Source organism: Triticum urartu, chromosome 5 (assembly GCF_003073215.2).
Source record: "Triticum urartu cultivar G1812 chromosome 5, Tu2.1, whole genome shotgun sequence".
Taxonomy (NCBI): Eukaryota; Viridiplantae; Streptophyta; class Magnoliopsida; order Poales; family Poaceae; genus Triticum; species Triticum urartu.
In genome coordinates, this window is record NC_053026.1 from 451,975,013 (window position 1) to 452,000,590 (window position 25,578).

Below are 25,578 nucleotides of genomic sequence, written 5' to 3' on the forward strand. Positions count from 1 at the left end.
GCATCTCATACACATGCATTGTTGGTTGTTGTGTTGCATGGTGATAAATAATTCCTTATATAAACTCTCTTGAAAGTGGTTGTCGTCAATTACCAAAATGGGGGAGATTGAAAGTACATGCGGTGCCCCAATGTGTGTTTTGGTAATTGATGACAATCTCTATGGACTAACGGTTGCCTTGAGTTATATTTGAAGCATTTGTCCATAGGATTGTCTTGAAGTCCATGTGTTGGTTTCAAGGAGTTTATGAGATGGCCAAAGTGCTTTTCAAGGAATTATCCAAAGATTGGTCATGTGTGAGTTGAGATGGCCAAAGTGCTTTTCAAGGAATTATCCAAAGATTGGTCATGTGTGAGTTGAGATGGCCAAAGTGCTTTTCAAGGAATTATCCAAAGATTGGTCATGTGTGAGTTGAGCTTATTGCAAGCATGTCTTGAAGAAGAAGATTGTGTGATCATTCATGTTTACCTTCAAGACATCATCCAAATGAAGAGAGTTGGAAAGATTCAATGTTGATCAAGACTAAGTCAAGAGTGAATCAAGTTGATCAACTCACAAAGCGTAGAAGAAGTACCGAGAGGGATCAAGTGATCCCATGGTATGGTAAGCATTGTCCATTACGCTTTGTGTACTAACCCATGGTCTACGTGAGAGTTCTTTGTGGGGTTAGGTATGTTTCCATGGTCTTGCGTCAAGTTTGCAGTGTGCAAGTTCAAGTGGAGCAACTCGAAGAGTGGCTCACCCGTAATGGAGTATGGAGGAGCAATCAAGCTTGAAGCTTGCCGTCCATTGTGGTGTCAAATGGAATTGTGAAGATGTGCCAAAGAGTGTCTCACCCATAGTGGAGTATGGGGGAGCAATCAACTAGTCTTCATCGAGCCAACACAATCAAGAAAGGTGGTCCAACTTGAGGAAGTCAAGATCGTCATCATCTAGCTCAAGTGGACTATGTGCAAGGCAAAGGTTTTCCCTTTATAGGTTTTCTATTTTACCGGTCTCATAGTGGTAGTTGGGAGACCGGGTTGTAGGATCGATTGCCGTACTATCAAGGGGGGCTCTCTAGGGAGTAGCTTGATCGTATCATTAGTCGAGAGCTCAAACCATTTCATCCTTGCATCATCTTTCTTGGTTCTTGTTTGGTTCCATTTGTGAGTCTTAAAGCTTATGGTCATCTTGATGACAAGCTTGAGTTCATCGAAAACGGAGTTCGCATGCATCTTCTATGATGTTTTCGGTGTTGGAGGTTTTACCGGTCTTTTCCGAGGAAGGGTTCTCACCATTTTATTATGGTCCTTTTCTCATTTGCTTCTTATTGATATTTCTCTCAAGATTGTGTTAGCCCTTGTCATTAGCTTTCCAACAAACTTGGTTTCGTTGAATTCGGAGCTCATATGCGAAAGTTGTGGCTGTTTTGATATTGCCTGTTTTACACAGAGAGGTTGTACCGCCCAATGGAGAGGTTGTACCGCTTGACCGGTACAACCGGTGTTTGGAGCGGTTGTACCGCTCCAAAATTGGTCCGGAGGTTGTACCGGTCATGTACCGCTCTATCACCGGACTGGTCTCTGTTGTGGTGCGGTTGTTGGGCGGTTGTGGGCCGGTTGTACCGCTTATTGCCTGTTACCGGTTGTACCGGTGCTCATAGAGGTTGTACCGCTCCTATGTTGTTCTGTACATAACGGGCAGATTCGTGGGGACCTATTTAAGGGGGTCTTCTTCCCCAATGGTTCCCTATCTCTTGAGCCTGTTTTTGCCCCCATTGTTGACCTTCTTTGAGCTTGCTAATTCTCACTCCCTCCATGGATTCTTGCTAGTTTTTGAGGGAAAAGAGAGAGGAGATCTAGATCCACATTTCCACCAATCACTTTCTCCTCTATGTGAGGGGAACCCCTTGGATCTAGATCTTGGAGTTCTTGGTGTTCTCCGTATTGTTCTTCCTCTCATTTCCCTCCCTAGCATTAGTTGCTCCGGTGGGATTTGAGAGAGAAGGACTTGGGCACTCCGTGTGCCCTTGCCATTGCATTTGGTGCATCGGTTTGAGTTCTCCACGGTGATACGTGGAAGTGAAGTTTGAGAAGCTTATTACTCTTGGGTGTTTGGGCACCCTAGAGCTTGTTCCTCTTGGGTGCCTTGGCGCCCTAGACGGTTGGTGTTGTTCAGAGCTCAATCATTGTGGTGTAAAGCTCCGGGCAAGCGTCGGGGTCTCCAATTAGGTTGTGGAGATCGCCCCGAGCAATTTGACGGGTACCGGTGACCGCCCCCAAGGGTTGCCAAAGTGTACGGGTTCGGTGACCGCCCCCAAGGGTTGCCATTTGTACGGGTTCGGTGACCGCCCTCAAGGGTCCCTTAGTGGAATCACGGCATCTTGCATTGTGCGAGGGCGTGAGGAGATTACGGTGGCCCTAGTGGCTTCTTGGGGAGCATTGTGCTTCCACACCTCTCCAAACGGAGATTAGCATCCGCAAGGGTGTGAACTTCGGGATACATCGTCGTCTCCGCGTGCCTCGGTTATCTCTTACCCGAGCTCTTTACTTATGCACTTTACTTTGTGATAGCCATATTGTTTCTTGTCATATATCTTGCTATCACATAGTTGCTTATCTTGATTAGCATAAGTTGTTGGTGCACATAGGTGAGCCTAGTTGTTTTAGGTTTTATGCTTGAAAAATTAACCGCTAGGTTTATTCCACATTTGTTCAAGCCTAAATCGTAATTATTTTAAAATGCCTATTCACCCCCCCCCTCTAGGCGACATCCACGATCTTTCAGCGAGAGTGACATAAGCTTAAACGCTAGTTTGTGCGCTATTCCGTAAAGGACTGATTTGGATCCATATGTTTCATGCTATGGTTAGATTTATCTTAATTCTTATTTCGTAGTTGTGAATGCTTGCGAGAGGGAGTAATCATAAGTAGGTTGTTTGTTCAAGTAAGAATAACACCTTAGCACCGGTCCACCCACATAAAAACTTAGCAAAGTAGTGAACGCGAGTCGGCGAATCATGATGAAGTTAACTAGATGAGATTCCCATGTGTCTTTGAGAATGTTTTGCTCACTATAAGAAGTACTTCCGGCTTGTCCTTTGCAATGCAAAGGATGGGGCCACTTTGCTGCACCTTGTCACTTTTGTTGCTTGTTATGAATTATCTTGCTATCTAACTATCCGTCACCACTACTTTACAGCACTTGCAGAGAATACCTTATTGAAAACCGCTTATTGATTCCTTCTGCTCCTCGTTGGATTCAACACTCTTACTTATCGAAAGGACTACGATTGATCTCCTATACTTGTGGGTCATCAAGGCCTTGGAACATAGCCATCCCACTGAACCTAGCCTCCATTGAGAGCACTGCCACCAAGACCACAAAACCGTCACCACAAAGAGAAAAACTACCGTCCATGGACCACGATCCTAATAATCGACAAAGAGGGGCCTTGCTCAAGCGTTTCCATCCAAAGCCCATGGTGGAGGCCAACCCACGATGATGCCTCCAAGAAGGGAGAGCGGCGCTCAAGAACGTCGCCGCGTCACTCGCACCAACACCATCAGACAGAGCTTTTGCCCGGGACACAACCTCTATCACACGAAGTCCATTAACCACTATTGTAGGGTGGAACGTGCTGCACAACAACAAAATATACTACACGATCACACCAATGAGCACTATGAAGATAACGTGTAATGATGATCTCACCTACGAGCAGAGTAGTGGAAGCAGTGTAATATGTCGATGCAGCGCAATGATCCCATAGCTAGGTTATACCTCCCAGCTGTAGCGTAGCCCCAGGCCTTAGACGGGGAGGTCCTGGCTGGTCCCGGCATACCTGACAAGGCTTTGTTAAGGACCTCATCGGTGGAAGGGAGGCAGCGGTTGATGGTGCCAATGCAGGGTGGGTGTGCGGTAGCCGGCCCTGGAGGCGGACGGGGCCTAAAGGCATGACCGGGATGACGGTAGCGCAGTAGAGGCGGCAACTCGAGCAAGTTGAAGCGATGAGGGGTGCGACGAAGTGTAGCCAGTCGTAGGTGATGAAGGTCAGTGGTTAGGCCTAGATTGGAGGAGGAAGGTTTTGCGGGGCGAGAAGAAGATGAATGGTACCAGATGGGGGGGGGAGCAATTCTATAGTGCACGGATCCATCGTCTATGGTTGCTTTGAGATTCATGCTACGTTTTTTTTTACCATTTTCAGCATTTGAGATTCATGTTACATTCGGCTTTTCTTCGTGTTCCAAAGTGTATATTAATGTCTCGTCGTATATTATCGTGCATAATTAAACCGATTCAAACAAGAGCATCTTTTTTATTGGCACATAAAGAAACACGATTGATACACATTGAAATAAAGAATGAACACGAACCAATATGTGGTTGGATGGTTAGAGGGACTGTGGTATCCCAGCCCACGAGGGTTCAAATCCTAGTGCTCGTATTTATTCCTGAATTTATTTCATGATTTTCGGCGATGCGCATTCAGTGGGAGGAGACGTTCCCGTCGATGACGAGGCGTCTATGGTAACTTCGTAAATCTCAAAATGATATGCCGGCTCAGTCTTTCGAATGTGCTCATAGGGGAAGGGTGTGCGTGTGCGTTCATAAGGGTGACTGTATGCGCGTGTATATGAGCGCTTGTGTCTGTACTGATGTTAAAAAAATGAACAAACATTTTGAAACTAGATAAGTTTCTACAACAACAAAAAATATTAGCGTGAATATTAAAGCAACCACATATATCCATGCACGGATATCCCGTTTACAATAGGTACGCAGCAAAATCGAAATCGGGCAAGTGACACGTAGGCAGTCCCTTTTCCACTTCGTCTCCGGCTACGAATCCGAACGCGTACGTACAAGCTTCCGTTGCAGTCTCGCCCACGCCAGGCAGCGCGTTGACCTCGTCCTCCAGTCCGGGCACCAGTCGAGCACGTCACGCTGACGCTGAGCATCCCAGCCTCAATATATACCTCCGCCACCATGCGATCCTCTCCTCGTTTCCTTTCCTTTTCGGCCGCGCTTCCATCGACCTCCTCCTCCTCCCCGATGGCCATCAAGCGCGTCTTCCCTGGCGACCACCCCGACTTCAAGGTGGACACCAGCCGCGGCGCCCCGAGGCTCGCCTTCTGCAAGAGGGCGCGCTACTGGAGCTCCACCGACTACCAGGAGACGCGCGTGCTCGGCGAGGGCGGCTTCGGCGGCGTCGTGGAGGCGCGCCACCTCACCAACGGCTGGACCGTCGCCATCAAGAAGCCGCTCCCCTGCGCGCACGAGGCCGCCGGCGTCGCCTGCTGCGGCTGCGCCGACGCCCGTACGCTGCGCGAGGCGGCGTTCCTCGCCGCGTGCCACCGCCACCGCGCCATCGTCGAGCTCCGGGCGCTCTCGCTCGACCCCTTCGCCCGGAAGCTCTCCGTCGTGATGGAGTGCGTCGGGCCCAGCCTGCACGACGTCCTCCACAAGCACCGGCGCGGCCGGCCGTTCCCCGAGGCCGACGTGCGCTGCATCATGGAGCAGCTCCTCGGCGCCGCTAAGCACATGCACGGGCTCCGCATCATCCACCGCGACATTAAGCCGGGGAACATCCTCGTCGGCGCAGACGGCATCAGCAACGTCAAGATCTGCGACCTAGGGCTCGCGGTCTCCATGGCAGAGCCTGCGCCGTACGGGCAGTACGGCACACGCCGATACATGGCACCGGAGATGCTCCTTGGCAAGACCGACTACAACGCCACGGTTGACATGTGGTCCCTCGGCTGCGTCATGGCCGAGCTCCTCTCCAGAAAGCCGCTCTTCGACGGGGACGACGAGCCCAACAGCTCCTCGCCATCTTCCGCGTTCTCGGCGTGCCATTGTTCACCATCTGGCCAGCGTACGAGTCATTGCCGCTCGCCGGGAAGCTGGTGACGCCGCCGCATGTCATTTCCCGCAACAAGCTCCGTGAGCACTTTCCCGAGGACCTCCTCTCCAAAGAAGGCTTCGAAGTCCTCAAGGGGCTCCTCTCATGCAACATCGACAAGAGGTTGTCGGCCACCACCGCGCTCAGGCGACCATGGTTCGCCAACGCCGTCGCCGATGCTTCAGCCTGATCTCTAACTGCTGCTGCAAAGACTATTTTTCGGCTTCAATTAACACAATTGTTTGTGGCAAAATTGAATATATATTTACTTTGATTTCATTCCAAAGGTTTGGATTGCATTGATTCACTAGTGTGCATGAGATTTTGTATGTTGGTCAAATATATCTTTTGGCTGAAAACTGACGCATCCATAGTTCACCAAGAGTGAGAGAATGCGCCTTATCGGGGCGCCACATGTTGTGGCCCGATGAGGGCCGCCCGCACGAAGTGCACGAGTTGGAAGATTACCTTCAGGACACGGGCGCTGGCTGGGGGGTGGAGGCCTACCGCATGGCCCATGGAATTTATTCATTTTTCCTTTTTTGTGAAGTTCCTAAAAAATTGAACATTCAAAACTTGGGGGTTCAAATTTTCATAATTTATAAAAGTTCTTGAAAGTTGAGTATTCTGAAAGTATGAATTTCTAAAAATTCAAAAATATTGAAATTCCATTTTTGTGGAAATTTTTAGAACTATAAAAGACTCTACAAGTAAGTACGGAAATTCTTTTAAAGTTTAAAATTTTGAAAGACGGATTTTTTAAAGTTGTAGACACATATTTCTAGAAGTTGCTCACAAGGAAACATGTCAAAAAGGGAAGTTTGCCGAGGCATTGGACTTTCCCAAAAAGGGTAAAAAAAGCATGGTCGGAATCTTCCGCCCCTCCTTACTGTGCGCCTCCTATGCTCCTATGAAATAGAGCCCCTTTTTTGACTTGTTACGTGTGTCACAATTAGGGTTGTATGTTATACGTCATGTATAACTTAGATGTGGTTTGTCATTCATGATAATACATATTCTGGTTGTAGGAAGGCCTTATTTCACATTAGCAACCAAACTTTGTGAGCGCACGTTCATTTTAGAAAAAAAAAGGCTATCACTTGACTTTAAACTAGTGAAGCCCTTACAACCAGCAGAACAACATAACATTAGTAGAAAACATATTTTTGGTTTTTGCCAGATCAAAGCAACAGTTCCGGTCGTGTTACGAACCGGAACTAATAGGAGCATCAATCCTGGTTCGAGCGGGTAGGACGCCGGCCGAGCCGCGACAGGCATCAATCCCGGTTCGGCTGGGACCTTTAGTCCCGGTTCCAGCCACCAACCGGGACTAAAGGGCGTAGCTCCTAGCCCAACCTCTTTACTTCCGATTGGTGCCTTGGACCGGGACTAAAGGGGGGGCTTTAGTCCTGGTTCTAAACACCAACCGAGACTAAAAAGATGCCTATATATATGGTCGCCCCTACCCGCTCTGTCCTTTGTTTTTTGGCCAGACAGCGTGTGGAAGGTGTGTGTTTCTTTGTTCTCACCTCCTATGCACACGAGGTGTTCGGTGAAATGCTCGAGCCACACTTAAGCTTTCTCCTCTCCAAGCTCAACCTCCAAACTCCATTTTCCCCAAGATTTGTCTAGGTTTGACAGTGCACCAACTATCCAAGTGTTCTAAAAGGTTAGCAACTTTATCCTTTCATCTCTCACTACTAGTTTAGCTCATTTCAAATGCTCTAGAAGTGTTTTAGTGGAGGAGTGTATGTGCACAGTCTGAGCTCAAATTAACTCCTTAGAGTTTGCACATGTGTAGGGTGCCATCCCGTCCCTGTCCCTGTCCTCACCGGTGCCGATCTCGTCGCTGGCACCACCATGGTGAGCCTCTTGTTCTTATCTTCTTTTTAAAAGAAAAAAATCTTACCTGTATTTCTGGAAGTTGCTAATAAGGAAACATGTCAAAAAAGGAAGTTTGGCGAGGCATTGGACTTTCCCAAAACGGTAAAAAAGCATGACCGGAATCTTCCGCCCCTCCTTACTGTGCGCCTCGTATGCTCCTATGAAATAGAGCCCCTTTTTTGACTTATTGCATGTGTCACAATTCGGGTTGTATGTTATACGTGTAACATGTATAATCTAGACGTGGGCTGGTCATTCATGATAATAAATATTCTGGTTGTAGGGAGGCCTTATTTCACATTAGCAACCAAACTTTGTGAGCGCATGTTTATTTTAGAAAAAAAGGCTATCGATCGGCTTTAAATTGGTGAAGCCCTTACAACCAACAGAACAACACAACACCACAACATAAATAAAAGGCAATGGCAAGATACAAGGGTGCTTAGGTGGAGTAACAAAGAACCCAGATGACCCAAGGAGATAACAAGAAAGAATTGAGCACTGCTTGGAGTCATCAAAGCCCTCATACGCGATCGGAGGACTGAAGCAACAGTCGAGGCAAACCCGAGAAGAATATAGACGTCAACAAAGGTCATGACATCACCATCACTTGGTTTTACTAGCACTTGAACGCCTTCTAGTTCCATCGTCGAAATGACCCCCTCTGCTCCCTCGGATCGGCTCGAAGGGTGTCACATCGTCCGACGATGGGATGCTCTCACTAGTGTCTGGATGAAAAAAAACACCATGACCAAAAGGGAGGCCTTCGAACATAGCCACCCCGCCGAACCTAGCTTCCATTGAGAGCACTGCCACCAAGACCACATAATCGTCACCACAAAGAGAGAAAGCTACCATACATGAACCACAATCTTGATAATCTATAGAGAGGGGGCTTGCTCAATGGACGGGGCCTCCTAGGAGGGAAGGGTGCCAGAATGCAGCCATCGCCCTGTCTGGCATGCCAAATCAAGGGTTCCCATCCAAAGCCCATGGTGGAGGAGGCCAACCCATGATGATACCTCTAAAAAGGGGAGCGGCGCTCAAGAGCGTCATCGTCACTGGCACCGACACCATCGGGCAGAGCTTTCCCCCGGGACACACCCCACTACCATGCAAAGTCCATGGGCCACCATTGTAGGGGAACGTGTTACGCAACAAAAAAAATCTACACAACCACACCCAGGATCCTTCTGTGGAGTAAGTTGGGGGAGGTCACTTTGCAACACGAAAACATGGATGAAATTAGATGGAAATTCACGTTGGATGGTTTGTAATCTGCCAAATCTGCGTAATATGCAATCTATCGGAGTCATCAACTTGGACATGCCTTAGCTGGTCTTCAAACATTGCCCCCTAGGGTTTGGACTACAGATAGATTAGACTGGAGAGGTTGGCGTAACCATGACCTTTGCCAATTACGTAAGCGAGATGAAGACTGCGGATCACCTCCTTTTCAAATGTCGAAACTCTATCCAGACATGGAGTATGTTAAGAAATTGGCTAGGCCCCAACTAGATTTGTCTGGCTAGCTAGAGTGTCTTTCCTTCGGTCAAAGAGTGGTGGATGCACATGCTGTGATACCGGACCATGCTTCTTTCTTGGGAGATTTGTTTGTAACAAAAGAATATGTTTTTCCTTTCATAATGAATCTAACACGCTGACCTTGAGGACGTCCAATCCGAGATCAGTGGTGGAGCTAGCGGCGAATCAAAGAGGAGGGGGGGGGGGCGCAAAGAGAAAATATGCACCTTCAAAGGGGCCAAATGACAACAATCTTCTTACTTTAAGGCTCTTACTTTTTTTCCCTTCAGCAAGTATGCTACAGCTCGGGGGGGGGGGGGGGGGGGGGGGGGGGGGTCGGCCCCCTCAGCATTGCACATAGGTCCGCCACTTTTCGAGATTAAGGGTGACGAGCCCACTTGGGCAGTTCCAGAAAGGGTAGGCACGCTTTCTCGTCTTATTTCCCTCTCCCCACACCCACACACACATCTCGTAAGAAAATTACTTCCTTTATATACCAAAATGTAAAGACGCTTTTTTTCTGGTTTTGCATAGGGCATAAAAACATCTTATATTTTGTTGCGGATGGAGTAGAAATAAAAGAGAAAGCATAGCGATGGAGCTAAACTGATAAGCTGTTGCATTTTTCATCAGCATTACTTCGTTCACTGACAATAGACAGCATGCAGAACAGTTCCAAGACTGAAACGGACACAAACGTACATGGCCGGACCATTTGGACCGCTGCGTTGGAGTTGCTCTTATTTCCTCGTCCCCACACCCACACTGAACAGCTCCAAGACTGGATCATTGTGGCGAGATCGACAGCCTCCAACGACCGAGGACACATGAAACCGCTGAAGTCACACGCACCAGATCATCATCCGACGCCCACTATTCGAGGCGGAACTTGAAGGTGCAGCAATCACCTATAGCGAAGTCTTGGTCGCACCTCCAGCTCGACCCCCTCTTCTGGTTATAGCCAGGGTAGTCTTGTATCTGAAAGGCAGCTTCCTCGACCATAGCGAGCGAGGACTCGGATGCTAGCTGCTCGATACCCCATATCGAGAACGGATGCTTGGTCTTGTGGGTGACGTGGATCTCGCCGTGTCGCCGGAGCATGTGCCGCGCGGTGGCGAAGAAGCTCCTCACCAGCTCCTGATGCGACCTACACACAAGCGGGATCGATTGATCGATCGATCGAGAGGTTCATATGTATAAGAGGTTTGTAAACATAAGATAGAATGATAAATAGATTACCACTCACGAGCCAAGATACTCGTACCTGATCGTACCCTCCTCGTCCTCGCGCCCTCTGAACCCGGCGTGAGGAAAATTGAAGACGATCCGATCGAACAGTCTCGACTCCAGATCGGCGTGGCGATTCATCACTTTCACGTTGACGTTGTGCAGAACCGTGGCACCCATCGCCTCAAGCTTCGCCACATTGGATGTCGCGTTGCTGTAATTGAGGCTCAGACTCTCTGTCCAAGAGGATTGCACGCAAAAGACGCGTGGGAAATACAGTTCAGTGCAAACTAATTAAAGCCGATGATCAGAAAAATCACACCGGGCCAAGGTAAGCATGGGCATGCACGCATGTAAGTTGATGCACAAAGATAGAACTATTCGCAGGCATATGGGCAGCGAGAGAGCTAGACGAAAGGGCCGAACCGTAGGAGTCGAGGGACGTGGCGACGAGGTTCTCGCCGGACCCGAATGCGGTGGCGAGCGCCAGCGAGAAGGAGAAGTCCCCGTCGCCGACGACCAGGATGTCCTGCGCTGAAGAGTAGTGCTTCAGCCACTTGGTTCCGGCCGCCCCATCGTTCCACGGCACGGCCATCGCCTGCAGCTCGCCGTAGCTATGTGCCAGTGAGTGTGAGGAAGTGAGGAAGCGTGTGGGAGTCGAGTCTCAGTTCGAACTGAACCGTCCAAGGGGAGGGGGTTTTGACCTCCGTGGAAGGGAGATCAAGGGGCTGGGTCGCGCCTTGTGTTCCGCGCATCTGCTGTGGAGTGATCTTGGGCCGGACGTCCTCCATAAATTCTGCGCTCATGCATGGGAATCCAGAATGCTGAGTAGATGGCCTTTATTACGAAGTTTAAGAATTTTGAACGGTCTATTTATGTTTTTTTGCGAATAAATTCTTGCATTACTCAAAATCAAATATTTATGTTTGATCCTTTGGATCAGTTGTCCCAGTAAGCCTTTTCATTCTTGTAGGATTTCCAAATTTTGGAGCGTATAAGATTTCCGCGGAGAAAATTAACAACCAGACAAGAAGGTACAACTGTACACACAATGAAAAAATATACTCCATCTATTCCATATTCTAGTGCGCGTAAGGTTTTGGGTCATATTCCAAAATATAGTGCGTTTAAGCGCCTTTAGTCGAAAATAGCCCTCCGCTGAATCAGTGCACCGAAAGCTACATGCATGCACGCTGCATGATAGTCTGAACAGTCAGGGGCAATTCTAGTCCAAATAAAAGGGCAAGCTCATGTTTCGGTGTAAGTGTCACAAATAAGACGCACTATAAAAGCAAACGGCGGGAGTATTAAAGTTTGCCCGCAAGAAAAAATATACTACACCTCACAAAATTTGAACTAAAACCATGTTAGTTATTTCTGAATGGAGGTAATATATTAAAATTGATACCAAGTACATCCGACCTCTATGAGAAGTCGATAGTAATATATTTTTCCTTTATCAAAAATATTGCTTAGAAATATTCAAAATATATCTCACTTAGAATGACAAATATTTTGGGCAATATCTCAACATGCATTGCTTGTGCAAAATAAATACTAATTCCTAATGACTCACCGAAAGGTTTTTCCCATGTGGTGGTGGTGATTTTTCAGTGTGTAGACACCATGGCACTTTTATCACAGCTCTCACCCAAATGGTTGATTGAGTGAACAATTTCTGGATTTCATGTATGTTAGAGCAACTACAGTCGAGCGCCTCAGACCCCTCTCAAACGCCTAGGCGGACGGCCTGGCCCATGACCTAGGCGGGCACTTCAAACCATGGTCAATCATGATTTTTTATTGCGGTCAATCATTCTGCTAAGCCATGCACATTTTGCAATGGTTCATATAAAGTAATTATTTCAAAATGATGAGTGGAAGTAGAAACTAGAGTATCACTACTAGAGAAAAGCTTATAGGCAGACGCTTACTAACAGCGCGGATTTATAGCCCTCGCTACTGCTACTTACTAGTAGCACGGGTTTTTACCCCCGCTACTACTAAGTTGATAGTAGTTGCGCGGGTTTATACCCCTTAGTAATAGCGAGGGGTAGTAGTAGCGCAGATTTATACCCCTCGCTACTAGTAAGTACAAGGTAGGTGAAATCCCCGTATCCTCGGCCGAATCCCTCCTTTCTCCCTCACTCTCCGTCCTCTCTTCATAGGCTCTCCCATGGTGCTGCACACCTCCTTCTCCATGGCGCCCAACGAGTTCACCTCCTCGCGTCGCGTGCCTCCTCCTCCATGGTGCCAAAAGAGGGAGGCCACCTCGCGCCACCGGCGTCCCGGAGCTCGCCGGTCTTCCCCGCATCTCCATGCCACTATGTTGGACCACCTCGCGCCGCCGGCGTCCCGGAGCTCGCCGGTCTTCCCCGCATCTCCATGCCACCACGTCGGACCACCTCACCACCGGCGACGAGCCCCGGTGCGCCCTCCATCTCATTCCTTTCTTCCTTGTTTCTCTTTTCCCTCTCCATGTCCCTCCGATTTTACTCACCTCCCATGCCCATGCCTGCGCAGGTCGTCGGCATGGCCAACGAGGAGCTCTCTGCCTTGGCCGTGAAGAGGACCCTCACACCGTCGTCTTGCTCTCCTCTGCACTAGATCCGGTCCCTCTACAACAGCCGTCGTTGGATCTGGTCTCCGCTGCCCGACATCATGCATGGGGGTTGAGATTTTTTTTGGTTTTTGAAATTAATATTAGTAGCGCGGGTCAGACACGCGCTACAGATAGTTAGTAGTTGTTGGGGATCGTAGCAGAAATTCAAAATTTTCTACGCATCACCAAGATCAATCTATGGAATAATCTAGCAACGAGGAGAAGGAGAGTGCATCTACATACCCTTGTAGATCGCTAAGCGGAAGCGTTCAAGTGAACGGGGTTGATGGAGTCGTACTCGTCGTGATCCAAATCACCGATGATCCTAGCGCCGAACGGACGGCACCTCCGCGTTCAACACACGTACGGTTGGGAGACGTCTCCTCCTTCTTGATCCAGCAAGGTGAGAGGAGAAGTTGAGGGAAAACTCCGACAGCACGACGGCGTGGTGGTGATGGAGCTCGTGGTTCTCCGGCAGGGCTTCGCCAAGCACTACGGAGGAGGATGAGGTGTTGGAGGAGGAAGAGGGCTGCGCCAGGGGAAGGGTGCGACTGCCCTCTCTCTCCCTCACTATATATAGGGGGAAGGGAGGAGGGGGAGGCGCCCTAGGGTTCCCTATGGGAGGGACGGTGGCCACAGGGGAAACCCTAGATGGGTTTGGGCGCCCCCACCCCCTAGGAAACTTGCCCCCCCAAGCAGGGAGGGGCGGCTGCCCTAGGGGTGGCGCCCCCACCTCTCCTGGTTACGTGAGATGGGGCGGGAGGGGCGCTCAGCCCCTTAGTGGGCTGATGTGCCCTCTCCCCTTGGCCCATAAGGCCCCCAACGCTTGTCGGGGCCTCCGAAACCCCTTTCGGACACGCTGGTCATCACCTGGTACCCCCGGAACAATTCCGGACTCCAAGACCCTTCGTCCAATATACCGATCTTCACCTTCGGACCATTCCGGAGCTCTTCGTCATGTCCGGGATCTCATCCGGGACTCCGAACAACCTTTGATAACCACATACTATTTCCCATAACAACTCTAGCGTCACCGAACCTTAAGTGTGTAGACCGTACGGGTTCGGGAACCATGCAGACATGACCGAGACAACTCTCCGGCCAATAACCAACAGCGGGATCTGGGTACCCATGTTGGCTCCCACATGTTCCACGATGATCTCATCGGATGAACCACGATGTCGAGGATTCAATCAATCCCGTATACAATTCCCTTTGTCCAGCGGTATTGTACTTGCCTGAGGTTCGATCATCGGTATCCCGATACCTTGTTCAATCTCGTTACCGGCAAGTCTCTTTACTCGTTCCATAACACATCATCCCGTGATCAACTCCTTGGTCACATTGTGCACATTATGATGATGTCCTACCAAGTGGGCCCAGAGATACCTCTCCATTTACACGGAGTGACAAATCCCAGTCTTGATTCGTGCCAACCCAACAGACACTTTCGGAGATACCTGTAGTGTACCTTTATAGCCACCAAGTTACGTTGTGACGTTTGGCACACCCAAAGCACTCCTACGGTATCCGGGAGTTGCACAATCTCATGGTCTAAGGAAATGATACTTGACATTAGAAAAGTTTTAGCAAACGAACTACACGATCTTGTGCTAGGCTTAGGATTGGGTCTTGTCCATCACATCATTCTCCTAATGATGTGATCCCGTTATCAATGACATCCAATGTCCATGGTCAGGAAACCGTAACCATCTATTGATCAACGAGCTAGTCAACTAGAGGCTTACTAGGGACATGGTGTTGTCTATCTATCCACACATGTATCTGAGTTTCCTATCAATACAATTCTAGCATGGATAATAAACGATTATCATGAACAATGAAATATAATAATAACTAATTTATTATTGCCTCTAGGGCATATTTCCAACAGTCTCCCACTTGCACTAGAGTCAATAATCTAGTTCACATCGCCATGTGATTAACACTCACAGGTCACATCGCCATGTGACCAACATCCAAAGAGTTTACTAGACTCAATAATCTAGTTCACATCACTATGTGATTAACACTCAATGAGTTCTAGGTTTGATCATGTTATGCTTGTGAGAGAGGTTGTAGTCAACGGGTCTTGCCATATTCAGATCCCTATGTATTTCGCAAAACTTGATGTCATATCGTAGATGCTGCTACCACGTTCCACTTGGAGCTATTCCAAATTGTTGCTCCATTATACTTATCCGGTATCTCTACTCAGAGCTATCCGGATAGGTGTTAAGCTTGCATCGACGTAACTATTTACGTCGAACTCTTTATCACCTCCATGACCGAGAAACATTTCCTTATTCCTTTAAGGATAATTTTGACCGCTATCTGGTGATCCATTCCCAGATCACCTTTGTACCCTCTTGCCAGACATGTGGCAAGGCACACATCTGGTGCGGTACTCAGCATGGCATACCGTATAGAGCCTATGACAAAAGCAGAGGGGACGGCCTTCGTCCTTCCTCTTTCTTCTGTCGTGGTGAAGCTTTGAGTCTTACTCAACTTCACACCTTACAACTCAGGTAAGAACCCCTTCTTTGACTGATCTATTTTGAACTCCTTCAAAAACATGTCAAGGTGTGCGTTCTTTGAAAGTATCATCAGGCGTTTTGATCTATCTCTATAGATCTTGATGCCCAATATGTAAGCAGCTTTATCCAGGTCTTCCTTTGAAAAACACTCTTCAAACAACAGTTTATGCTTTCCAGAAATTCTACATTATTTCGGATTAAGAATATGTCATCCACATATACTTATCAGAAATGTTGTAGTGCTCCCACTCACTTTCTTGTAAATACAAGTTTCTAGCAAATATTGTATAAACCTAAAAGCTTTGATCACTCTATCAAAGCATATATTCTGACTCCGAGATGCTTGCTCTAGTCCATAAAAGGATCGCTGGAGCCAGCATACCTTTTAGCATCCTTAGGATCGACAAAACTTTGATTGTATCACATACAACTCTTTCTTACAAAAACTGGTAAGAAAACTTGTTTTTGACATCCATCTGTCAGATTTCATAATCGAAAAATACAGCTAATGCTAACATGATTCCGACAGACTTAAGCATCGCTACGGGTGAGAAATTCTCATTGTAGTCAACTCCTTGAACTTGTGAAAAGACTATTTCCCACAATTCGAGCTTCATAGACGGTAACATTACCGCCTACGTCCGTCTTCTTCTTAAAGATCCATTTATCTCAATGGCTTGCCGATCATCGGGCAAGTCCACCAAAGTCCATACTTTGTTCTGATATATGGATCCTATCTCGGATTTCATGGCTTCTAACCATTTGTCGGAATACGGGCCCACCATCGCTTCTCCATAGCTCGTAGGTTCATTGTTGTCTAACAACATGATATCTAAGACAGGATTACCGTACCACTCAGGAGTAGTACATATCCTCGTCGACCTACGAGGTTCGATAGCAACTTGATCTGAAGCTTCATGATCACTATCATTAACTTCCTATTCAACAGTCGTAGGCGCCACAGAAAACATCTTTCTGTGTTGCATCACTTTCTGGTTGAAATAAAGGTTCGACAACCTCATCAAGTTCTATCTTCCTCCCACTCAATTCTTTCGAGAGAAGCTCCTTCTCGAGAAAGGACCCGTTCTTAGCGACAAACAATTTGCCCTCGGACCTGAGATAGAAGGTATACCCAATTGTCACCTTTGGGTATCCTATGAAGATGTGTTCGTCCGCTTTTGGGTTCGAGCTTCTCCGGCTAAAGCCTTAAGCATCGCAGCCCCAAACATTAAGAAACGACAACTTTGGTTTCTTGCCAAACAAATGTTCATACGACGTCGTCTCAACGGACTTATATGGTGTCCTATCTAAAGTGAATGCAGCTGTCTCTAATGCATAACCTCAAAATAATAGTGGTAGATTGGTAAGAGACATCATAGATCGCATCATATCTCATAAGGCTCGATTACGATGTCCGGACACACCATTACGCTATGGTGTTCCAGGTGGCTTCAACTGTGAAACAATTCCACAATGTCTTAAGTGTCGCCAAACTCATAACTCAGAAATTCTCATTGATCAGATCGTAGGAATTTGATCTTCTTGTTATGATGATTCTTAACTTCACTCTGAAATCGCTTGAACTTTTCAAACGTTTCAGACTTGTGCTTCATTAATTAAATATACCTATATCTATTCAAATCGTCAGTGAAGATGAGAAAATAGCGATATCCACCGCACGCTTCGATTCTCATTGGATCACACGCATCAGCATGTATGATTTCCAACAAGTCACTTGCCCGTTTCATTGTACCTGAAAACGGGGTCTTAGTCATCCTGCCTATGAGGCATGGCTCGCATGTGTCAAGCGATTCAAAATCAAGTGACTCCAAACATCCATCGACATGGAGTTTCTTCATGCATCTTACGCCAATATGACCTAAGCGGCAGTGCCACAAGAAAGTGGTACTATCATTATTAAATCTACATCTTTTGGCGTGAACATGTGTATTACCACGACCGAGATTCAATGAACCATTCACATAGGGTGCATGACCATGAAAGGTATTATTCATGTAAACAGAATAACCAGTATTCTCTAACTTAAATGAATAACCGTATTGCAATGAACATGATCTAATCATATACATGCTCAACGTAGACACCTGATAATATTTATTTAGGTTCAGTACTAATCCCGAAGGCAGATGGAGCGTGCGATGGTGATCTCATCAACTTTGGAAACACTTCCAACACACATCGTCACCTCGCCCTTAGCCAGTCTCCGTTTAGTCCGCAGCTTTTGCTTCAAGTCACCAATAATAGCAACTGAACCGGTATCCAATACCCAGGTGCTACCAGGAGTACTAGTGAGCTACACATTAATAACATGTATATACTTTGAAGTTGCCAGCCTTCTAATCTACCATGCATTTGGGGTAATTCCGCTACCAGTGACCGTTCCCCTTACAATAGAAGCACTTAGTCTCGGGTTTGGGTTCAACCTTGGGTTCCTTCACTAGATCAGCAACTGGTTTGCCATCCATGAAGTTTCCCTTCTAACCCTTGCCCTTCTTGAAACCAGTTGTCTTGTCAAACCATCAACACTTGATGCTCCTTCTTGATTTCTATCTTTTGCGGTCTTAAGCACCGCGAACAGCTCTGGAATCAACTCCATCCCTTGCATGTCATAGTTCATCATGAAGATCTAGTAGCTTAGTGATAGTGGCTATAGAACTCTATCAATCACTATCTTATCTGGAAGTTTAACTCCCACTTGATTTAAGTGATTGTAGCACCCACACATTTTGAGCACATGCTCACTAGCTGAGCTATTCTCCTCCATCTTGTTGGCAAAAGAACTTGTCAGAGGTCTCACACCTCTCAACACGGGCATGAGCCTAAAATCCCAATTTCAGCTCTTGGAACATCTCATATGTTCTATGGCGTTCAAAACGTCATTGGAATCCCGATTCTAAGCCGTAAAGTATGGTGCACTAAACTATCAGGTAGTCATCAGAATGTGTCTGTCAGGTGTTCACAACATCCACAAACGATGTTGTAGGGGTTTGCACATCGAGTGGTGCATCAAAGACGTAAGCCTTCTGTGTAGCAGTGAGGACACTCCTCAGATTACGGACCTAGTCCGCATCATTGCTTACAATATCTTTCAACTTAATCTTTCTCTAGGAACGTATTGAAACAAGGAGCTACAACGTGAGCTATTTATCTACAACATATTTGCGAAGACAATTTAGACTATGTTCATGATAATTGAGTTCATCTAATCAAATTATTTAATGAACTCCCACTCAGATAGACATCCCTCTAGTCATCTAAGTGAAACATGATCCGAGTCGACTAGGCCGTGTCCGATCATCACGTGAGACGGACTAGTCATCAACGGTGAACATCTCATGTTGATCGTATCTTCTATACGACTCATGTTCGACCTTTCGGTCTTCCATGTTCCGAGGCCATGTCTGTACATGCTAGGCTCGTCAAGTCAACCTAAGTGTTTCGCATGTGTCCCGAGGCCATGTCTGTACATGCTAGGCTCGTCAACACCCGTTGTATTCGAACGTTAGAATCTATCACACCCGATCATCACGTGGTGCTTCGAAACGACGAACCTTCGCAACGGTGCACAGTTAGGGGGAACACTTTTCTTGAAATTTTAGAGAGGGATCATCTTATTTAAGCTACCGTCGTTCTAAGCAAATAAGATGTAAAACATGATAAACATCACATGCAATCAAATAGTGACATGATATGGTCAATATCATTTTGCTCCTTTTGATCTCCATCTTCGGGGCTCCATGATCATCATTGTCACCGGCATGACACCATGATCTCCATCATCGTGTCTTCTTGAAGTTGTCTCGTCATCTATTACTTCTACTACTATGGCTAACGCTTTAGCAATAAAGTAAAGTAATTACATGACATTTATGTTGACACGTAGGTCATAAATAAATTAAGACAACTCCTATGGCTCCTGCCGATTGTCATACTCATCGACATGCAAGTCGTGATTCCTATTACAAGAACATGATCAATCTCATACATCACATATATCAGTCATCACATCCTTTTGGCCATATCACATCACAAGGCATATGCTGCAAAAACAAGTTAGACGTCCTCTAATTGTTGTTGCAAGTTTTTACGTGGCTGCTATAGGTTTCTAGCAAGAACGTTTCTTACCTACGCCAAAACCACAACGTGATATGACAATTTCTATTTACCCTTCATAAGGACCATTTTCATCGAATCCGATCCGACTAAAGTGGGAGAGACAGACACCTGCTAGCCACCTTATGCAACTAGTGCATGTCAGTCGGTGGAACCAGTCTCACGTAAGCATACGTGTAAGGTCGAGCCGGGCCGCTTCATCCCACGATGCCGCCGAATCAAGATAAGACTAGTAACGGCAAGTAAATTGACAATATCGATGCCCACAACTGCTTTGTGTTCTACTCGTGCATAGAAACTACGCATAGACCTAGCTCATGATGCCACTGTTGGGGATCGTAGCAGAAATTCAAAATTATCTACGCATCACCAAGATCAATCTATGGAGTAATCTAGCAACAAGGGGAAGGAGAGTGCATCTACATACCCTTGTAGATCGCTAAGCGGAAGCGTTTAAGTGAACGGGGTTGATGGAGTCATGCTCGTCGTGATCCAAATCACCGATGATCCTAGCGCCGAACGGACGGCACCTCCGCGTTCAACACACGTACGGTTGGGAGACGTCTCCTCCTTCTTGATCCAGCAAGGTGAGAGGAGAAGTTGAGGGAAAACTCCGACAGCACGACGGCGTGGTGGTGATGGAGCTCGTGGTTCTCCGGCAGGGCTTCGCCAAGCACTACGGAGGAGGATGAGGTGTTGGAGGAGGAAGAGGGCTGCGCCAGGGGAAGGGTGCGGCTGCCCTCTCTCTCCCTCACTATATATAGGGGGAAGGGGGGAGGGGGGGCGCCCTAGGGTTCCCTAGGGGAGGGGCGGTGGCCACAGGGGAAACCCTAGATGGGTTTGGGCGCCCCCACCCCCTAGGAAACTTGCCCCCCCAAGCAGGGAGGGGCGGCTGCCTTAGGGGTGGCGCCCCCACCTCTCCTGGTTACGTGAGATGGGGTGGGAGGGGCACTCAGCCTCTTAGTGGGCTGATGTGCCCTCTCCCCTTGGCCCATAAGGCCCCCCAACGCTTGTCGGGGCCTCCGAAACCCCTTTCGAACACGCTGGTCATCACCTGGTACCCCCGGAACAATTCCGGACTCCAAGACCCTTCGTCCAATATACCGATCTTCACCTCCGGACCATTCCAGAGCTCCTCGTCATGTCCGGGATCTCATCCGGGACTCGGAACAACCTTTGGTAACCACATACTATTTCCCATAACAACTCTAGCGTCACCGAACCTTAAGTGTGTAGACCCTACGGGTTCGGGAACCATGCAGACATGACCGAGACAACTCTCCGGCCAATAACCAACAGCGGGATCTGGATACCCATGTTGGCTCCCACATGTTCCACGATGATCTCATCGGATGAACCACGATGTCGAGGATTCAATCAATCCCGTATACAATTCCCTTTGTCCAGCGGTATTGTACTTGCCCGAGATTCGATCGTCGGTATCCCGATACCTTGTTCAATCTCGTTACCGGCAAGTCTCTTTACTCGTTCCGTAACACATCATCCCGTGATCAACTCCTTGGTCACATTGTGCACATTATGATGATGTCCTACCGAGTGGGCCCAGAGATACCTCTCCGTTTACACGGAGTGACAAATCCCAGTCTCAATTCGTACCAACCCAACAGACACTTTCGGAGATACCTGTAGTGTACCTTTATAGCCACCCAGTTACGTTGTGACGTTTGGCACACCCAAAGCACTCCTACGGTATCCGGGAGTTGCACAATCTCATGGTCTAAGGAAATGATACTTGACATTAGAAAAGCTTTAGCAAACGAACTACACGATCTTGTGCTAAGCTTAGGATTGGGTCTTGTCCATCACATCATTCTCCTAATGATGTGATCCCGTTATCAACTACATCCAATGTCCATGGTCAGGAAACCGTAACCATCTATTGATCAACAAGCTAGTCAACTAAAGGCTTACTAGGGACATCGTGTTGTCTATCTATCCACGCATGTATCTGAGTTTCCTATCAATACAATTCTAGCATGGATAATAAACGATTATCATGAACAATGAAATATAATAATAACTAATTTATTATTGCCTCTAGGGCATATTTCCAACAGTCGTAGCGTATGTCGAACCCGCGCTACTACTAACACACGTACTAGTAGCGCGGGATGCACCGCACTACTACTACTAGTTAGCTGTAGCGCCGTAGTAGTAGCGCAGGCACCGCGCTAGTAATAGCTTTTAACCCATGCTACTACTAGGCTTTTTCCTAATAGTGTATTTAGATGACTTCCATGAGGAGGCTAATTCAAGTGAATTCAATCTGTCATTTTGCATGGTAGGGATCAGATAAGTTGTCAGTACGAGTATATTACATCATGGTCATATCTTAATTTTACTAACAGAAATAACCAAGTCATGTTGTGAGCTTGAGATATAAGTGGATATCCCTTACACCAACCAAATACCTTTGTTGGGGGTTCCACATTGAACAAGGATAGCAAAATATAGTTTCAGGTCTAATGTAGTTTGCAATTACAGGAGTCTCCGATGTTAGTGAGATACGGAACTTCAGGTCCTGATATCACTTCATTATCACCCCTAGGTAGGAAAGGATTTGTATCCCTATAAGAGATAATATGACCATCGATGTAATTTATTGGTATGATATATCCATATTGAACTTTCCATATACGTTTCGGATATATGTAGACTGATATGTATGTATTCTTAGAGAATCCTCCAGTTATAAATTTAAACACAATTTTGTTGAATCTGAAATTTTCATCTTAAGATCATTTTGTGTATGTTTAGGTCTTGTATGGACATTAATGATGAGTTCATCGATATACACTAAGGTGATGCACCAAAATCAAGTTTTATATTCATTTATTAAACACATAAACAAGCATCATTATTTGAGAATTTCTTTGCAAGAAAGTACTCATTTAGTCGGTAGTACTACAATATAATTCTCTGACTATATATAGTCATGAAGCAACTTATGAAGTTTTACAGTCCACTTGCCGACTCTTCTAGGCGTTTTGGTGGGGGTGCGTTGATTTGGTCGGTTCTTGAGTCATAGCTACACGTGGTGGGTGCCCCGCATTTGTCGTGATGCGACCTTGGTGCCCTCTGTCTCATTTCCTTGCCTTTCCTGAGGTTGGCCTAGGCTAGTTCAGGTTATGTTGTTTTCTTTGTTCTGCTTCCCACATTTTGGTGTGGTGCCCTCTCTCCCTTCTCTATGCAAGGTTTTCTTCTTGTATTATTGTCTCTACCTACGAATGAAAAGATACGCAAGTGAAAAAAAAATACCACGATGGCTAGCATAATTCATAAAATATGTACTCCATGGAAGTCTACGAGTGAAAAGATACGCAAGTGAAATATTTTTTACCACGAGGGCCATCACAAATCATAAAATACGTACTACATGGAAGTCTACAAGGAGTATAGTAATCTACACAGTGATGGGTCGATGTCTCATGAGCATGCACGCCATGTCCATGGAAGTGGGTCGCAGTACATGCGATGCGACGGTCAAGCAGCGTCACAAGGTGCTCGTAAAAGGCCCAATTTACGTCGGCGCCAGCGAGGGAAATTTAGCGAGGCCAGCGCTGGAACTTGAAAGTGCAGCCGTTGCGTAGAGGGAATTCCTCGTCGCACCTGTCACCGTCGCCTCTCTTCTGGTTATACCCGGGGTAATCCTCTTTACGGAAGGCGACCATCTCAGACTTCAGAAGCGAAAACTCAAGGGCGAGACCCTCGATTTCCCATCTGTCGTATGGCTGCCCCGTCTTGTGGCTGACGTGTATCTCGCCGAGGGGACGGAGCATCTTGCTCGCGTTGCGGAAGAACCTTTGCACCAGCAGCCGATGGGCGCTGCAGCGTCACAGGAAAATGTTAATACGAAGTTAACTCTCTTGCAAGTGTGAGGTGTCAGACAAATAATGGGAAAGAAATAGACAAATGAAGAAGATGGCCATATTATGTATCGAGAGAGTGATCAAGCATGCGTACTTGATCATATGCACCTGATTCTCCTTCCCTATGAACCCGGCGTGAGGAAAATTGAAGACTATTCGGTCGAACCGTCTAGACATGAGATCGGTGCGTTTCTTCATCTTCTTCACACTGACACCATGTAGCACCGTGGCGCCCAGTCTCTTCAGCTCCGCTACGTTTGATTCCGCTTTGCTGTACATGCTGATCAGATGAACTGTACCGTCCCCAAGATGATTGCCAAACGGCCGAGTAAATAGATAAGTATACAACGATCAAGTCACAAATTAAGGCACGCAAGTAATCATCGATCATTATCACCCTTTTATGCAGGAGAAAGCGGAAAGTGTGTCGAACCGTAGGAGTCGAAGGACGTGGCGACGAGTTTCTCCCCGGAGCCAAAGGCGGTGGCGAGCGCCAGCGAGAAGGAGAGGTCGCCGTCGCCGACGACCAGGATGCTCTGCGCCGACGAGTAGTGCCCCAGCCACTTGACCGCCTTCTCATCCTCCCTCGCCTCCACGGGGATCGTCACCAGCTTCACCATCGGCATCGCCGTCTCACTTCCCAAGAGAAAACGAGGCCAGAGTTACGTGCAGTGTGTGTGGCGAAGCGTCTGGACTGGCGTCCAGTTGGATTGGAACCGAACGGTCCCGGCGAGGGCCGAGGGGGTTTTGAATTAGATGGCGGGGAGACGAATGGCTAGCAGCATCCTGCATGGGTCGCCTTGGCCCTTGGGTTCTGATCATCCACTACGTACGTGCGATCTCTTGGGATGGATTCTCCATTAACTCTGCGACCATGCTGGGAATGTAGTTCAGCTTCAACTTGAGCAAGGCGCTCCGAAGCGACTCCATCTACTAATAGACCAAGGCCACTTGGCCTTCCTTTCTTTCCTTTTGGGAAAATTGATGAATAAAGATCACCATTACGGGCCTCCTCACCAATCAAAGAAGGATCTTCCTGAATCCTTTTTTTAATTTCATCCTGAAAGGTTCATATAACAGTAGGGTTGCAAGCATGAATTTTATGAAGCACTGAACACAGCAGTATCAAGTGAAAGCTAACTAGGAATATAATAGAACAGAGCACTATGAAGTGAACTACATACCATTTTTACTCCGCTTTGTTGGTTGACTGGATATCCATTGTTTTTCGTATACGTAACCACGTAAAGCTCGGCACGCCCAATTTCCCTACCCTCTACCATCTCCTGAAGCAGAGATGAAATGTTGATACACTAGTTACACAAGTTAAAAAGGACAAAGACACTAAGGCAACAGATCTAGACAGCAAATCTGTCCACAATTCAGCTGTGTACATATGAGAGGCAGAATAAGTAAGGCCAGCCTTCCTCGACACAGCGGTGTGGGTCCCGTTGACACAAAGAACAGGGCAAATGAATATTATGGGAAAAAATAAAACAAGGAATATTGATTACCATTTGATCAAGGACAACTGCAAAACTTCGTGACCCAGCGGTGTGGGTCCCGTTGCATCCCTCGAGTTGCGATGCCCGAGTGGCTTTGTTTCTCTCAGATTTTTCCTAGACACACAAATATGGTGAAGAAACTCATAACAAGCTTATATGTGGAACACATATTTAGCATAGGATACAAAACTACACCATTGAGTACTCACCTTAGCTTTCTCTGTTCTCCAGTGTTTTACTAGCCACTCCCACTGTCCAATTGGAATTCGATTATCACAACCATTAAGAATATTCCGTGCCCGTGACAAATCAGCTTTGTAGTATTTCCTCTTTAAAACAACCTTGAAGTCTTTCCATTTTTTACTAGCTGATCTCAACACCCATCTTT

The 25,578-nt window shown here is 47.0% G+C and overlaps 1 protein-coding gene and 1 pseudogene across 1 annotated transcript; one reads left to right on the forward strand and one right to left on the reverse strand.

The window, feature by feature from the left end:
• The first annotated feature begins 4,923 nt into the window (after positions 1–4,923).
• Positions 4,924–6,077, forward strand: LOC125556229 (annotated as a pseudogene).
• A 17,176-nt stretch (positions 6,078–23,253) lies between these two features.
• Positions 23,254–24,716, reverse strand: LOC125556230 (heavy metal-associated isoprenylated plant protein 41-like). Its single transcript, XM_048719003.1, has 3 exons — positions 24,119–24,716; positions 23,780–23,978; positions 23,254–23,641 (listed from the first exon to the last, which is right to left on the reverse strand). The coding sequence occupies exons 1-3, from the start codon at positions 24,309–24,311 to the stop codon at positions 23,362–23,364; spliced, it is 672 nt and encodes a 223-aa protein (XP_048574960.1). The 5' UTR covers positions 24,312–24,716; the 3' UTR covers positions 23,254–23,361.
• Between the last annotated feature and the right edge of the window lie 862 nt (positions 24,717–25,578).

Coding starts and splice junctions, on each gene's coding strand:
- LOC125556230 (XM_048719003.1), bottom strand. CDS start 24,311: ATGCCGATGGTGAAGCTGGTGACGATCCCCGTGGAGGCGAGGGAGGAT. Junction 23,979..24,118: donor CACGTCCTTCGACTCCTACG/GTTCGACACACT, acceptor GGGACGGTACAG/TTCATCTGATCAGCATGTAC. Junction 23,642..23,779: donor AATCAGGTGCATATGATCAA/GTACGCATGCTT, acceptor GTGACGCTGCAG/CGCCCATCGGCTGCTGGTGC.